General features: G+C 34.9%; 2 protein-coding genes across 5 annotated transcripts in view; one reads left to right on the forward strand and one right to left on the reverse strand.

Moving 5' to 3' along the window:
• LOC110826849 (uncharacterized) overlaps positions 1-17651 on the forward strand; it is a 102222-nt gene that overhangs the window by 34311 nt on the left and 50260 nt on the right. The window lies entirely within an intron of this gene.
• Mp20 (muscle-specific protein 20 transgelin) lies at positions 2169-9824 on the reverse strand. The gene is made up of 4 exons (XM_022058202.2): positions 9665-9824; positions 6573-6784; positions 4828-4948; positions 2169-2857 (listed from the first exon to the last, which is right to left on the reverse strand). The coding sequence occupies exons 1-4, from the start codon at positions 9692-9694 to the stop codon at positions 2666-2668; spliced, it is 555 nt and encodes a 184-aa protein (XP_021913894.1). The 5' UTR covers positions 9695-9824; the 3' UTR covers positions 2169-2665.

A 17651-nucleotide genomic window follows, 5' to 3' on the forward strand; every position in this document is an offset into this window, starting at 1 on the left:
TAATGTCCCTACAGTGCCTTGTTACTGCGCATTTAGCCTGCGCAGCTGGTCTAAGTGTTAAAGGTAAACAAACGCATGTACTATGTAGACTAAAAACGTTATGTATAGCAACTAAGACAGCGAGCTACAAAGTTCTGCTACTAGGAAATAATGTTTGCAGGATGGATAGTATATGTTTCCTTATCTGTTGTCCCTTATCTGATACCCTTGCATTTTACTTTTAATCGACGTGGAACGCACAGGTTTGTCCTGACTGCTGTAACTGATATTTAGTATAAACAAATAAAATGTTACGCTATGTCAGATGACCGCTTCCACGTTAAATACAACTTTTGATTGAAAGTGTTAGCCGGCCTAACACCGTAACATGGAAGCCTTACCTCTGCTTTTGTGTGTGATCATTGGAAAGAATTTTCTGGAAACGGAGGGTCTGTGACTTACTGAGAGTGTTTAAAAGGGGTGTGTCCTAAGTAGGCTGTGTAAAAATAAGTGGTATTTATGCAGGTAGAGTGTAAATAATTGTCGACATGAAATTTGCCAAAAATAATAATATAAATAACAATAATAACGATGAAAAAAATTACTCCACTAGCCTACTCGTTTGTGAAAGATCTTCGATCACATGTTAAAATTTGTAAAACGTTCTTTTCATGTGTCACTGTATTTTAAAATACTGGTAAAAATCAGGTTTTGAAACCAACAAATATTTTAGTAAATTTGAAAACAGTCGTCAAATATACGCAAAATTTATAAAAGATGGTCTGAGAATCGTATTTATACCATAAATAATTTTTAAGATCACCTTGTAGAAAGTTTTGTGGGAGATGTTCTCAGTTACTGACACATACTGACGTATCATCCCACTGCTGTTGACATTACATATTCTGTAACACGAGCTCTTATTGCGAGATTTTAAATCATGATTCCTTTGTTTATTCACATACTTTTGGTTACTTTACTAGTGCATTATACAAAGTTTGAAGCGAAAAATTGTAATTTATAAACATGGTTAAAATTTCAATATTCTAAAGGAACTTCAGATATTTCTGATAAAATAATCTGTTGTAGTCAGCGTTGTAATAGATTAATATATTATTGTTTGCAACCATCAACACATTAACTGCCAAAGACGTAGGATTCTTAGAGATTCCTTCACACTTATTAAACACGAAAAGAACATTTCATGTGGTCGAACTCAAGCAGTTTAGAGTAAATGTTAATTGGGCGTGAAAATATACTTCAAATTTTGTAAATTATTCTTATAACAAGACTACATAGTCCCAATTAAAATACACATTCAGTGTTGATGCCCATACTAAAAGTCCAAGAAATATTCCAACAGAGTGATGACGTGCACAGTAATTTCCCGAGATGAATCTGGTTCTCCTTTCCTGCCCTAGAGCCTCTTGATGATTAAGTGGTGTCGGCGCATGGCATCATGGTACCATCGAGACCTTCATTTTACTGTTTGGAAGAGAGTCCATGATGGCGTCACTCAGAAACAAGTCTATTTTTGGCGCCCCAACTTAGCGACGCGTGTATAGAAATCTGATCTACTGCATTCTAACTTCTCCTCCGTATTTTTTTCCAAGCCATTTGCTCTCACTTCTCGCTTTTACTCACAAAGTTCGTCAGTTGCAACACTCCTTTTATGAGCCTTGGTCGGCGAAGCATCCCCTCCCCTCTCTCCCCTCTCGCCGACGCTACCGTCAGAAGCCCCCCCCTCCCGCATTCAACTCTTCGTCGTGCAACATGGCTGAATGCGACGTCTAGAAATAGCAGCCGCCCACATATTGCCTATTCTTATACGTACGTGTCTGCCAAGATAAAATTCGATTCCGTTTTGGGGCCGGTTGCTTTCCAGAAACTGTTGTTTGTGATCAGAATTCTTTATCTTTCTCAGCAAAATTAATTTCTCCATAATTTTATGTTTTGTTACATTTTTTATATTATATTTTTATGTTTTGCATAAATTTGCTATTTTTATACACTTTTATCATCTGCTTTGGAGCGCTGAAGGAAAAATTAAATTTTATGTGTTTAATTAAATCATGGATAAACTTTTAAAATAGAAAATTCTATTTCTGTTCATTTACTACGCCGTGGTAAAATAAAATGAATGGGGTATTAATGGTAGGCGAAATAAGAATTTGACAACAACGCAACAATTCAAAATAATATTTTTTTTATTTCTTCTTTTGACACAAGTATAAAACCATCACGATATGACATAAACCTTACTTCTAGACATCAACACACATGTAATATAATGACTAGTTCAATTACACATATAAATTTTCGATCTTTCTGGAGGGCCAAAATTAGAGGCCTCAATTTCTGAAGAGATTTAGTAGGTTTAAGTACATTGTATGTTGAAAATGAGAATGTTATACATCAAAATTTCATCTTCAATCCAATAAGGGTTGTTTCTCTTTAGTCTCATACATTAAAATATAAGATTTATACGGATACATTTGGGCGAAGAATTAACTTTAATGCTGTAGCTTGTTACAGAGACAGTTTATTTTCTGTATATTTTTAATAAAATTTTATTTGTTAGATTTTTATATACAAAAGTTCACCCAGTGAACGGGAAGTGTAAGGGAAGGAGAGTTTGTTAGTGTAGCGGCTCCTGTAATCATGAAGAGGCGGGGAAATTGTTGGCTCACTTTCCAAGCAAAATTTTGCGTCCAGCGCCAAGGTTTTGCCCGGCTTGGGTGGCACCCTTGTTCTGTCCGGCCTGGAGACCGATGATGGTTTGTCCTGACTTCAGCTGCTCCTCGGTAAAGTCTCTCTTGCATTCTTCAGAGGGCTTAGGCCCCAGATAAGGTCCTTTCCATTCGGGGTGTGTGTATGTCTGCAGACAGAATGCCGCAATTTATAAATGGCCCAACGTAATGCTATTTCATAAAACAGACGCAATCTAAAACATTGTTACGCTCGTCTGCTGTTAAAGAAATCTCCTTCCACGTTCAAATTCCCAAAACTGGCACTGTTCCATTGGTTTGCTGTTTTCAGCACGAGTTTCAACTCGCCTTGACCATCGTGTGACGAGGTTGTGTTACTGAAACTTTTCCTTTCATAGTAATTTTATTCTGAAAGAAGTTTTTACTCAGAAATTTTTGATACACCACCTGGTTTTTTAATGGACAACCCAACCTGCTTTGTTTTTACGGAAAATAACTATTTGCTTTTGTGTCTTGTCATTCCACGAGGTATCAACGCAAAGAAATCGAAGCTATGTGAGCTCCTTTAACGCCCAGATTCAGTGTGATGCTATGCCATCGTACATTACATCACAACATGATATGCGTTCCAACATACAAACATAAAAGCCAGTTCATTTGTTATATTTTTTCAAAAAGTTATCGACCATAGTTATTTTATTTTGAACTGCAACATGCTAATTATAATTTCATCATTTAGGCAAAATCACCAAAGAGTCATGGCATGTTGTGTATGCGTGCATTTCCCTAAAAATTTCAAAACCAGATTTTCTACATCTATTCAATTATTTAGGAAGAACACGCTATTAAAAGCTTGTTCCTCGCCATATGTTCAGTTCCTTGTACACAGCACTCAGACATGGCAGCCGCGCGAAGTGTCTAAGTGAGAACAATAGGTTTAATTTATAATATACAAAAAATTTTAAATGTGGATTACAAAAACACAGATGTTTTAAAAAGTAATTTACAGATTTTGGAGTGAAATTATTATAAAATTGATAATAACAACATGGCGACCGTCCAACATAGTCATTCTTGATATTGTAGCTACAAATGACCATGATCTGTAGCCAGGATATTAAAGTTAGTGTGATTTATGTGCTGTAATTATATTTACAAATATCATAAGACAAATATTTTTTCGTGTATCAGAACACGAACTGTTATGAAGGTGCGAATCTTTCAGATCGTGTTTTCTATAAAGATAAAACAATATGTATCAAATCTAGTCATTTTTATTCTACTTTAGAATCGTAATTATATTCTTAAACCTAACATTACATATCAAATAGTTCCTTTCTGCTTAAACTAAATTTGCATATACATTTCAAGCGAAACACACTTCTCCACCTTTGTGATACTATTATAAGACCCGAGTTGCCTATCTGACGTATTATTTTTGTAAGGATGTCCTTCCAACTTGTCAACGTTACGTCACCAGAAACATGAAAAATATAGCAACCAGCTGTTCGTCTCTTAAAATTATTTTAGGCGCGCGCTGCGTCTTACACTTACAAATATAGCGACCTGGACAAATCATGTAGACGGTGGTCAGAACCAGATGCTCTTTCGTGTATGAGACAGATAAATATACGTGTAGAATGGATTCTAACATAATTTGGCTCGTTGTTTTGTAGATGCCATAAAAATAAATCCTTCAAAACGTGTTAATAACAATATACATTGGAAACTGTAATGAATGTCAGAATTTAATTTTAGTTTTTTCTGCATCGCACGAAAGACGCGGTAGTAGAGTTTTAAGGGTGACGGATATTGGCTATTATATTAGGAGTAGATAAGGAATAAGTGAATGTGATGAAGTGATTAATTATTCCGAAAGAGACGACACATTTATATTATATCTCAATTCCGTCTAATTCGAATGATAATGCGTGGATTTTAACCTCTACGTCCCTAAGACATGTCAGAGATACAACGCCTACTTTAACGTTACCTTCACGTCTGAACAAATCAATTATTTCTTTTTCTTTTTAAATGTTTGGTTACTTGAAAATGTTTGAAAATCCTCATATAGGAATTTCTTGTCCAACAAAATGGACCACTTCCAAGAGTCGCTGCTACCAACTATGGCACTACGTACCGTCCTTCCAAGGGCAAATAGGGTAGTGGTGACCTGGGAAATGTCCTTCTTCTCCCAGAGATCAACGGTCTGGAACACGTCCACATCAGCGACACCATAATTCTTAAGTGCCTGTTGGAATCTGAAACACGCAACCCAGTCAGAACCAGTGGCTGTCAAGAAAATTTAACATTATTAACATATTTCGCAGTTGGAATGTGGAAGGTATTTTTATGATGTTCGTAAAGAATTATGTAAGTAATGCATGAGCCACTATAATTTAAATATTTTCTACTGTTGAAACATGTCAGAATGTGATAAATTAAAATTAGTGCCCTCTGTGCCTACAGCCTGTAGTGAAATTTTAGGGCACAAATATTAAATTAAAATCCAACAAATTGTTTATTGATCATTAAGAAACTACTTTTACGCAAATAATTAATTATAATAACAGAATTTTTCTCAAATATTTAGGGAATTTCTTTATCAAACTGAAAAGAAGTGGGTTCAAAGATGGTTCGATCATTGTAGGTATTTGTTAGCTACCTACAAGCCGCTACCCCATTATAACTAGGAATTACACGGGACAGGATTTTTGCATGTGACAATTAGTTTATTAAACACAAGAATATATGCTTCAGACATCTGGTATTGATTAATAAAACACAATTTTTTAATTTGTTTGAAAACTCTGTGTCAAATAGCTGTAGATTTTGTAAACAGGGACAATATCAACACTATGAAGACGAAACTCGTCTAAATATTAATTAATGATTCAGTCCATACAGCAAAGAAAACACCACACTTTATAATTACAAAGATTGTCTAGTTAATGCTGTTTAAATTAATAATCGCTGTTTGCAGTGGGAATCATACGAAAACAGTACACACGCAAAATAAAGAGTTATCGATTCTTAAAGCAGGTGAAACATGCAGGTCAGTTACCAGTGGCCTTTAAATCGCTACTTGTGTCACGAAATTGGCAAAAGAAGGGTAATTACAAGGGTCAGAGGGTAGAAGGGCGTGTGAACTAGACTGACTCAGATTAAGACAGGCGACTTGGCAGAGACCATATGCTTCGACCGTGAAATTGTTGGAATCGTTTAACTTTTTGGCAGCTTATGTTGAATTCATGGCAGTTTCTTTAATCTAATTTTAGTTTTTTATATTATTATTTCATTAAGGAATAAGCAAAGAAAATACAATTAAACTCTTTATTGTTGCCATATATAGCACATGAACTGTGCAACTACGTTGGTTATACTTGAGGTAGTTTATGTTTAAGAACGTTTATAAATGTAATTCTTTATTTTTTACAATGAGGATGTAATGTGTTTTTTAAAATAAAATCGGCTTAAAATTTAGGAATTCACTCCATATTCCTTCGTTGCATTAAGAAAATACATATCTAATACGAACCTAATGTACACGTTACGAATGACATAATCTAGCCGCCTCAGATGAATTTATATTACAGTCAATTTCCTTAACATTCACTTTTACAACACATTTGTATTTTGGCTTGATATTATAACCAACTTCTTGTCTAGAGCTTTACACACAAAATCTGTGGATGTATTTCCTGTTTTCTGCCAAAGATGACGTTTGCAAGTGATACAAAATGTGGAGAATAAAGAAATGCACACAAAGATGTTGTCGAAAAATATGAACTTAAGACACAGGCGTTGATGAGAGGATATTTTTAATATAGATTTATATAAAAAAAGGCGTAATATAGTGGAGTTATCTTTATATAAGCTACTCACACGTTAATATTTTCCATCATTTTGAATTGTCCGCCCGAACTGTTGATCTTAGTTACACTACCAGGACTGATCTTGTTCATCAGTTTGCATAGGACCTGGCCGTCACGAAGAACATCCTCAAATGTCTCTCCTGGTGGGAATTTCTCACCTAGGACAGCTTCTATCCATTCTTGGGCCTCCTTCTCTTGCTGGACATCCCTTTTGCCTGCCAACTAAAGAGAGAACAAATCTTCTGTTATATCTCCCCTACATTTTCGAATATCGTAAACACATACACCTGAAGATGGAAGTAGAATTAACTTCCGAAATGCGATATTTTTTCAGTTAACGCGTATATTAGGAAAACAATTTTACACGAGGGATATTTCAGGTTTTGAAGGTGGCGAATATGGCTGTAATCTGAGTTGATGCGCCGTGTAGTCTGGTAGAAATTTACCGACGTTTCGGAGGTGGTTGCTGCCTCCATCATGAGAGTACTTATCGTACTGATGATGGAGGTAGCAAACATCTTCTACGAGACTACACGCGACACAGAAGATGTTAATCTTATATTTTACATAAATTAAATTAGATTTTGGTAGATTGCTCGTCTTTCATTCTGGAGGTTCATAATACTGAGGTTTTCATGGTTAAATTTAGAATTTATGACCGTGTTATTGTAACTTATGCTACACTTTTTATCATTTGAAGTAATTTATCAAAGATTAAGCAAAAGTGTACCACAATGTATCATATAAAGACCCATTAATTGTTCTTATATTTATAAATAAATGTTTACATTTGATAGTCATAAGTTGGAAAGAAAATTTACTTCCTAACTCTGTATTCTGATTCAGGGATAATTCTGAACAAAACTCATTCAAGTGTAATAGTACGTTCAAATGTCTTCTGTTAATTAAACCGAATTTAATCCGTGTCAAAATATAAAATCGTTGTTGGACTGAATTAAATGACTTCAATTAGTTTCAGTAAATTTGTAAGATTATTTTTCTTAATTAAATAACATCTTTCTCTCACATGTGACTTTTTTGCTTATGAATTAGAAATCATGTTGTTAAATGTGTCATATTTTCTTTATTCTTGCTACGTGTCTGGTCAATCGAAACTCACTGATGCAATTACACTATCAGTGTCCGGAAAAATAGTACAGTTTTTTTTAAATTCTGAGATCAAACACAGCAGAGGGCCTTACCCACAAAAGCAAAGAGAAAAAAAGTTTTGATAATGAGAATTGCTGACATTTACTGTGACATAATAATTATCTTATACGTAATTAATTATCGAAATATTAAGGTCTGAAGTTCTCGCGGTGGATAAGATCTCTGTCTTCTGGGCTGCAACGTCATGTGGGCTTGTTCGTAGATGCCAACGTTTCGGATGAAAATACTGCTTCCACCTTCAGTACTAAAAATGTATTTGAATCTAAAAAATGGAAGCAGTATATTCCTTCCAAATTTTGGGTTCTATTTGAAAGTCTTCTCGGCATTACAACCAGAAGAGCAACATTGACTGGACTGGACCCTGAGTTTTAGCGCGATAATTTCCTAATACAGAATAAATATAATTAGAAGGCCAATCAGCAAAGCAACGTGTGATCGAAAAGTCACGTAAATCCATTTGTGAAACATTTTCTATTTGTCAAAAAATGTGGAATGTTTAAATATAAGCAAGGATGTTCTAATACTGTACACGCTCTAGGATTTGTCATCATTTATAAGCACATAAATTTACAAACAAACATAATTTTAATATATTTTTACTATATATAAATACCATAAAGTATATAACTTTAGTTTTCACCATCTTTATATTTCATATATATTAATTTTTGTGTGTGTGTGTAAAATAACCTACTTATCTAGGTATTAATAAAAGAGTGATATTTCAGGTTCTCACGGTGGCGAATATACTGGGTTGTTGCACCATGTACATGTTTACCAACGTTTCAGAGGTTCTTACTGCTTCCATCATAAGACAATGATTACTGAACACCTCCGAAACGTCGGTATCTCTATTTAATCTACATGGTACTGATTCTGTCCAACAGGGCTTTATCTTACCACCGCCCCGGACGAATGTTTCCTCATTACCACTATTATAACACGATGTTATTTAAATGATACCAATTATAAAAAGTAAATCGTGATTATGTTCCGAAGATTTCCTGTGTCTCGGTCTTCACGTGAGAGCATAAGGAATATTATGTGAAATTTTAGGTTATCACGGCGGTAAGGATGATGATTGTTCTGGGTCTTGGCGCCGTGTAAACTCGTCCTTAGATTTCAGCGCCTCGGAGAAACGTACTTCTCCATCTGCAGAGCTACGTGTCTACACGATTCCAAACCCAGAAGAACATGATCATAAGAGATATCTGCTTAGTGCTTACCTCCGACGAAGAATTGGTTGCTATTCCTGTATAATGTCATTACTTAGACTTATTTTATGTTCAATGATAAGATTAGGTTTTTTTAACGCAGTGTTACAAAACCTGAGAACCGTCACAAGGTTTTAGGTGTACCGCGAATTCTTATAAGAAATTATATATTCCCAAGTTTTAGACCAAAAAAGACAAATCTTATCTATCGTAATTAGAATTTGTAGTAGACACACACTCGGTGGTACATTATCAATAGTTTCACTCAATATGTGTTATGTTTTGTTTTATATTCTTGATTATAGAGTAAGGATTTAAATGTTTATGCATATTTAAGGTCGTGTGTGACTTTTTATCCCCTTTTCGCCAGACGAAAATATGTGGTGTGCTGCCATGCGTCTTTTTGACAAATTACGGTGGGTGAAAAAATGTCGTGGAACAATGATCTAACGGACACTACAGAATAGTTATCTTCTTCGTGTTCTTGCTTATGGAAGGATATAAAATTAACCTACAATACATAGTAACATTTAGATTCTTGTATAATTGTTATAATTTAGATAATAAACTACGGATAATGTTTAATAAAATATTTTAAGAACGAATAATATTCGTATAATAAAATTAATCAAATATTCACGTAAACGTGTAGTTCGTAAATTTCACAGGACACATGAGCACTTTGTTTAAATCCTTATAAAGTTGTGGTTGTCCTTACCTTGGCTCTGACTTGACGTTCGAGTGACATTACGACGTCTGAGTACCGGAAGTAGAAGCAGCAAAGTCGAGGGTGAGTTTCCCTGAAGTGGAGGAGTTTCGATAATGTTATACACTCACACACACACTGGTTCCAAAATTAGCTGAACGCTCTGGTTATATAGGCGTTCATAAGTCGCCTCCCCCCCACCCTATTTCTCCTTCCACACGTATCCCACGCTTGCCATAATCTTCACAAGAAAATTCAAGATATTACCACAGTACCCCCTCTTTTACGCCGTCCAGAAGTCGCCCACCGCCCACTTCACTTTCTTGAACCGTAGGATTCAGAAACACAGCAGTTTTCAAACCTAAAATCTATAAATAGGTAGATTATTCAGAATAAATGCCTACGAGACTAATCGTATCCTCGAATTTCCCTGACAGAGTTGTCGGAGTCCGCCTATTGCAACCCACATTTCTGGCAATAGTTCTACTCGAAGCATTGTCACTTACCTTTTAGGCTCCTCCCACAAAGAAAAAATATCCGACAGTGACATTGGGGTCACTTATAACTTCTTATAACCTTGTAGGTAAGATCTAATGTCTTGAGAGAGAAATTGGCACAGAATTATTCCTCTTTTTATTCACGTCATTTTTAAGCATATTCTATATCAAGATTTTTGGTTAAATTTAGATTCTGTGAATTTTTTTTTTGTTCCTAGGGTGAGAATGTGTTGCTTAACGTCTTTGATTCCTCATCGCCTGAAATTAAAACAGGCAGTAGGTTGCATCATTTTGGAATGAGTGTGGGTAAGTCAGAATTAAGTAGGTGATAGAATTGTTCAAGGAATTATTCAGCACGAGGGCAGAATAGTAGTAATTTTAGAATACCTTAGTCAATAATTTGGGTTTTTTAACAACAGAATCAAAATTAACTCAATTGAAACGTTTAACCAGCATTTAAATTCTAAATTTTTATAATTTTTTCCTTTAATAAGGCGTTTAATTAAAATTAATGGGATAGCTGGGTATTAAGGTCGCCTTGAGATAGATTTAAATGATTTGGAGCTTCACAGTTTTTAATGTTCATCAGATAATATTAGGATAAAATCAAGAAAGATTAAATGGGCAGGGCATGTAGAAGCATGGGCAAATGAAGAGTTCTGGCCGGATAATATGAAGGAAAGAGTCCACTTGGAAGATCAGATGTAGATGGAAGACATTAAATTGATCTTAAAGAAATGGGGTGGATTAATGTGGCTCATGATAGGGAAATGTGGTGTGTTCCTGTGAAGACGATAATAAGTTTGGGGGTCTCATAGAAGGTGGGTAAAATATTGATCATCTGAGCTATAATCAGCTTTTCAAGATCTCTGATCTATGGATCTAGTTGCTTAAGTAGGTGTACGAACTATAAACACAGGAATCTGGAGTAAACTACATAATGAGTAGCTTTATAGTTTGTTATTCTCATCAGGTGTAATTAAACTGATCAAATAAGGAGAATAGGCGCGGCATGTAGCACGTAAGACAGTGATGAAAAATGCACGTAAAATTTTAGACAGTAAACATCATCTTCCCATCTATGGTGTTATTTCTCAAGTGGTAAATATCCCTTCATCTTCGTGTCAGAGCAGATCCCATAAGTTTCTGTTACAAAACATAAATAAATTATTCTATTCTCCCGCCTAGTTGCAGCATTTCATAGTATCCAAATTTTTCACATCGATCTCTGAACTATTTACAGCACTCTAAAAAGAACTTTCGTGTAGACTTCTGATGTCCACTGAAGGCACAGCATTTATACGTGTCTTGTGTAACGAAAACTCTTTGCTCGATAAAGCATGCTAATGATTATTACGCGAAATATAAATATCGCAAAGGCTTAGAAAGTCTATAACGTTAGTAGGAATGTTGATTTAGAAACAAATATTTGTTCATATATCGTCAGGATCTAATCAGATTATTTGGGAATAAAAATATAAAATTAGAAATACATTCATAACGAAATTAAGAGTAAATTCAGCTAGGGAAATGCTTACTATAATAATGCTGAGAATTGAATTGAATTTATCGTCAATTCTGCCTACTAACCAAAAGATTAAAAACTTATAAATATACAGACAGCTGTTGTTTAGAGCAGCTTATACTGAAAACGCTGTATTCTGAAAAACCTATAATATAGAAAATATAAAATTAACTTTATGATTCGTATACAGTTTTAAACTTATACAGGGATAATCGCTGTAAGACAAATATTTATCAAGATATGTGTACTTCTGCTTTGGAGCCCTATTACAATATTTGTGATTAAGTTAATACGAAAGTCAGAAAAACGATTAAAGTGTAAATTTTTATTTCAGAATTGTAAATATTATTTCAGTCAGCCGTGCATTATCTTTATTACTAAAAGTAACCATTTGCGGTATAATGTTATATATGATGAACATTTAAAAATACATTTGGAACAGGTTATAATTGTAATATAATTGCTAGAAATTTCAGTTACAAAGAAACAAACACACAAATATCACAATACTACATTCTTAGAGCAACGATGCACTTCTCAGCACTATAGGACATCTTGCCAAACAATTATTTTGCTTCACAGTCTGTGGGACACGTGATCAATAAGTGGCATACTGTAGAAGTCTTTCGTAACATCACGTCACAGCTTGGCAGAAGTTTCTAGAATGTGGGCGGCAATGATATGCTACCATTCTTATGCTTTTCATTACGTGTGAAGACAAATTCAGTTAGTGACTTCGGAGTATGGCACGCTGTTTTAATCTCTGATACAAAGTCAATCAGCCAATGAGGATATCTCAAACACACATGTGACTCTTGAGTCTTGTGGCAATGGTTGGAAATAGGACAGCAGGTGATAAATCTGGAAGAAGCAAAGATAGATGTTGAAGTGGGTGGATGATAAAATAGACGGTGAATAATTGTTTGGAAATAAAATGTATGGAAAGACGAATATATTGATAGGTGAATGTTTGATAAGGTATATAAAAGAGTAGTTGGACGGATAAATATAGTAGCAAAATGGATACAGATTTTTATAAATGTATAGACGTAAATTAATAAATGGGTTAGTTGGTTATTAGCTTTTGTTACCACGTTTTGTCAAATGTTAAATAGTGGTGATTTTTATATGATAGGATGAATGATGATTCGGTAACTACAAAGAAGCTATAATCTATTTTAAGGCATTTGAATTGTCATGCATATACTGAGGAAAGCCACTTAAATCTCAAGATGACTGTCTTTTGGGTTATTGTGCCGTTTAGTCTGGTAAAAGTTAACCGACGTTTCAGAGGTCCTTGCTGCCACCATCATCAGAGCCCCTTCTTCTAGACTACACGGCGCAACAACCCAGAAGACAATCATCTTCAGTCTCACCGCCTTGAAAACTTCAAATTCTACACTCTAATCTCAATGAGGGTATCCGGTGTTCGACCAAGATTAGATTCCCATTTAACTCACCATTAAAATAAGATAAATAAATAAATATATATATATATATGTGTGTGTGTAGAGAGAGAGAGAGAGAGTAGCTAGAATTTGTGGATGGAATTAAGAATTCCATTTGAATACGAAATTTATAGCAACAGTACTGTTTGGGTCACTTACAGGTGATGAATCTTTTTTAAGTATATATAGGCCTACAATAAATTTCCTCTTCCCGTAAATTTTATTTTATTCTGAACAAATATACTATATGTGGTTTTTTCTGTACCGAAAACCAGCTCTTGAAGACCATGGAGGCTTACAATTTACTTACAGAGCTACATGTTTCTTCTTGACACACTAAATATTGATTCTTGGTTTATTTAACAATTTTTCATTAACGGTATTGGTTATTTAATGTTGAATGGGAGAATTATTTGTTAAAGATGAATTAGAAAGGATGTGGGTTGAATTGGTCGTCTCGTCATCTCCCCGACTCCTAGTTGGACGAACAGCAAAGATTTTATCAAGAAATTACGTAGCCTTCAACGTCAGTGCAATGAAATGTTTCTTAATTCTGTTTGTTAACAGTTTAATGCATTTTATATACAGAGTAAAATTAGACAAAATTAATATGGGATTTTGTTATAGCTGAGGTAGTTAGACGCCCGATTATATCTGCGAGACTCGGGTTTAGTCCCAAAAAGCAGTCTATGTGAAATTTGGGGTGTAAGAATTGAAAATGGTGTAAAGTATTCTCCTGAGTTATTCCATCATATTTTTAAACCTCTTTCTTCAGTTTGGACTTTACTGTGACCCCACTTGGCTACAATAATTTAACGTAAGTTTGATTAACCGTTTAAAGCCTATTGGTAAATATCATGCGTCCCATTTACTTTAACAATAAATAACTCAGAATTTTTCTATTCTGTTTCGTGTTACAACGATTATTTCTTCAAATAGCATTAACAAACTGATCTCTAAAATGGCGAAGTGTTGTGTTTTCTTTGAGGTATGGGCTGAATTCTTAAATTTTATTTAGGCGAGCGTCGGCTTTAAAGGATAATATCAAGTTCTAGGTTATTTTTATTATATTTGAACCAGCGCCAGAATTTAACATATTTTAATAAGTTATAACCCGGCATAACTGGTTTTAGGGTGTCTGGATGTTGTCCAGAATGTTTGTGTGATATCGTTACGAGATATGTTTAATTTCACGGATTTGTGGACCTGCAGATCTTAGAGAAAATGCCAACGTTCTTGTAAAAGTAGACATTTGCACAGTACTGTAACCAAGTGGACATGATAGCTGCGTACAACAACGGTCTAAAGCTACTTCAGTTTCTTACCGGAGGCTTAAATGTTAACTGCATCTGGAACTACAATTGTTAATACTTTTCAATGGATTTTACATTAATTGTTTATGCAATCCTGATAATTTAATGTTCGAAACACTAAAAGATTAACAGATATTTTGTATGCGTTTCGTATGTTTCTGGTTTTGTCACATTATTCGAACAAATTATATTTCTTTATATAACTTTATAGAACAGTCTTCTTTGAGACGTTGATAACATGCCCAGTCAAGAAATTCCCTGCGTGTTATGCAACCCGAAAGATTTTTACTTTGTTCACAAGAACTCGCTACCAGTTAATTTCCTGACCAACATGAATCTAATTCTCATCCTCCAACCACATTTCTCTCTGATATATTTAAATGTCTAACCATCTATGATATGAGCCGGGATACCTCAGTCAGTATAGTGATTAGTTACTGGCTGGACGACCGGCAGAGGATTTTTACTCTAGCCTCTGCGTTCAGACCGGCTCTGGGGCCCACCCAGCCTCCTCTACAATGGGTACCGGGGTCCTTTCCCGGGGTTAAAGCCGGCCGGGGCGTGAAGCTGACCACTCACCCCCATCTAGTGCCGAGGTCAAGGAAGAGAGGAGCTATACCTCCACTCACCCCAAACGCCTACATGGCGTATAGTGGGACAAACTTTAACTTTTTTAACCATCTATGGCTGGGTCTTTCGAGTGGTATTTTCTTTCAAGTTTTTCCATTCAAACTTTTCTAAGCATTTCTCATTTCCCCATGTGCGCTATATGCTCCGTTCATAAAATCTTTCTTGATTTGACCACCGTACTGAAATTCGGTGACGAATACAAATTATAGAGATCCTCAATGTGCAATTTTTTCCAACTTCCTGAAATTTTATCTATCTTACGTCCTTAGTATGTCGTTTTAAACACCCTGTTCGTCTTCGTATAGTATTTTCTTCATTAATATTCTCTATCGCTCTTATTTGATGTCTCCACAAACATGGAACAGTGAATTTGTAGCTGGAGTCTGTATGACGGCCTTTTCTAAAGCGACACTGACGTATTTAAACGTCAAAATCCAGCGGCTGTGTGAATGAATAGTGTATTTTTGTCAGCTCCAGTCTTTCAATACGCGTAGTTCTAAGATCTGTCGATAGGAGCGCAGTTGTAATCATTTGCAGACTCTCTTTGTGGCGGGAATATCTGGCGACTAGAATTGTTTTCTTATTAGTGAATTAAACCAGCATTTGTTGACCCTTGATAGTTATTGTTGTTATTATTGGTAGTATTATTAGAAGAGGTAAGAACAGTGGTTGTGTAATGGGCTTCTTTCCAGTTTTGCTTCCAAAATTATTACCGAGGTCGCCCGCAGTCGTAGCTATGTATAGAAAAGTAGAGGTGAGATGGCAGTTCTGTGGTAAGCGTTCGTGAAATTATGAAGCTTGGCTTCACACACAGAGTGCTAAGAAAATACAGAAAACGACGAAGGGATTTGAGTGCGTGACGGAGTAGTAGTCACCAGGACGCTAAAGTACATTTGTCAACGCTTTTACACCTGTCAGATTAGTCACTGTGTCTAAAAACGGACATTTCTCAATTCCTACAGACTTTTAATATTAAATTTACTAAGAAACTAAGTTAAAGTCCATTCTTGAGTAGCAAGTAATCGTTCAAGGTCATCTTTTATGAAACTCAAATTAAGGCGAGAACGATTGTATTCCAATGAATTAGTTATAAAACTGAGATAATGACTTTTTATAAACATGATGGAAGTGGAGTTCATATACATGACAATTGTGATATAAATTATTGTCATTCGTACGTCATTGTAGCATTAAGGCAGTTTATGAGAATGTCAGCGTCTGTTTTCCATAGCGTGACAGATAATCGTTGTCAACAAAACATACTAGCAGAATCACGCAAACACTAAATATTTAACAAGACAATCGTGTCATGTCAACATTTCTGTCATGAATATGAATTAAAGCATTTTTAATCTAATTAAGACGCGAAATATTATTTCTTGGAGTTAAGGAAGTCATTCCACGATTTTTAAATGCCAGTCCTGAATTGTAACAGAAATATATTTACAACTGTCCCCAAAGTTTAACCTGTTTGAAATGGTTTCCTTTAATATTGTGGCATGGAACGTGAAATTTTATACACGTGTTCATGGGAAGGGTGTTTCCGTTGTTCGACATTTTTGCAGACAGACTATTGATAACAGAACTTGTATAAAAATCGAAGAGAATAACAAGAACATGGAGAGGCATATTTTGGACTACTTAACTATAAGTAAACTACTTATTTTCATGTAGCATGGCCCTTCTTCAGAAACTAATAATCACTTACATATTCAATAAATTCTCTGCCTTTTATGACACCCGATAATTTATTACAAAAGCCCGCCGTCGGTCCCTGTCTTGAGCCAGGTCAATCCAGTCTATGATTGCACATGTGTATTCTTATTTGACTTGTTCACATTAATAAGATTTGAAGAGTAAAAATTATTAAGCATCTCTAAAAGGGGATACGTAGACTTTAGAAATTGTTACTTTCTGTTTTGTAATCCTCACTTTCATTGAAGATCATTTATCGCCCGTATATTAGAATTAATTTAACTTACAGTCAGCAAAAATGTTGCATTGTACGGAAATATAAATTGTATTGTTGATAAAAGAATTGACAGATTCAGGTATTACTTTTTCTTTGTCGATAATTAAAAACGATTTTAAAAATTATTTTAAATAAGATCCTGGGGTATTTTGGATACCCGAAGCAATTAAGAGTAATTCGTAATTTTTTCGAAAATTTATTATTTAGCTGAGTTTATTCGTGATCGAATTCTCAGGGCGTATTAAAGTTAGATTAATTGTTTATTTTAATAGTAATTGTACTGTATGAAATGAACAAGAAATGGATAGTCAAATAAATGTGAATGTGTTCATCAATTTACATTGGTGTGTATTTAGAAACAAACGACCATGGTATAATTGAAGTCTCCTCTCTCGGCTATCGCTGGAGAAACAAATTGATTCTTCAGTCATGAAACAAGTGAGAAACATTACAGCTGCCCTAACTTCTTCGGGCATTGGTATATAATTTGTGATGTTACATATCATCTTCAGACAGAATATGGATTTTATTTTCTAACTGCCTGCAGATAGGTTTTGACAAGATTAAACATGTATAATAGCCACGCTTTGTTTCAAGTAAATAGATAAACGCAG

Source organism: Zootermopsis nevadensis, unplaced genomic scaffold, assembly GCF_977971745.1.
Source record: "Zootermopsis nevadensis isolate Lab colony 2312 unplaced genomic scaffold, Znev_1.0 Znev_ptg000012l, whole genome shotgun sequence".
Taxonomy (NCBI): domain Eukaryota; kingdom Metazoa; phylum Arthropoda; class Insecta; order Blattodea; family Termopsidae; genus Zootermopsis; species Zootermopsis nevadensis.

Coding starts and splice junctions, on each gene's coding strand:
- Mp20 (XM_022058202.2), bottom strand. CDS start 9,694: ATGTCACTCGAACGTCAAGTCAGAGCCAAG. Junction 4,949..6,572: donor ATGATGGAAAATATTAACGT/GTGAGTAGCTTA, acceptor TGCGTGTTTCAG/ATTCCAACAGGCACTTAAGA. Junction 2,858..4,827: donor TATTTGCCCTTGGAAGGACG/GTACGTAGTGCC, acceptor TTCTGTCTGCAG/ACATACACACACCCCGAATG.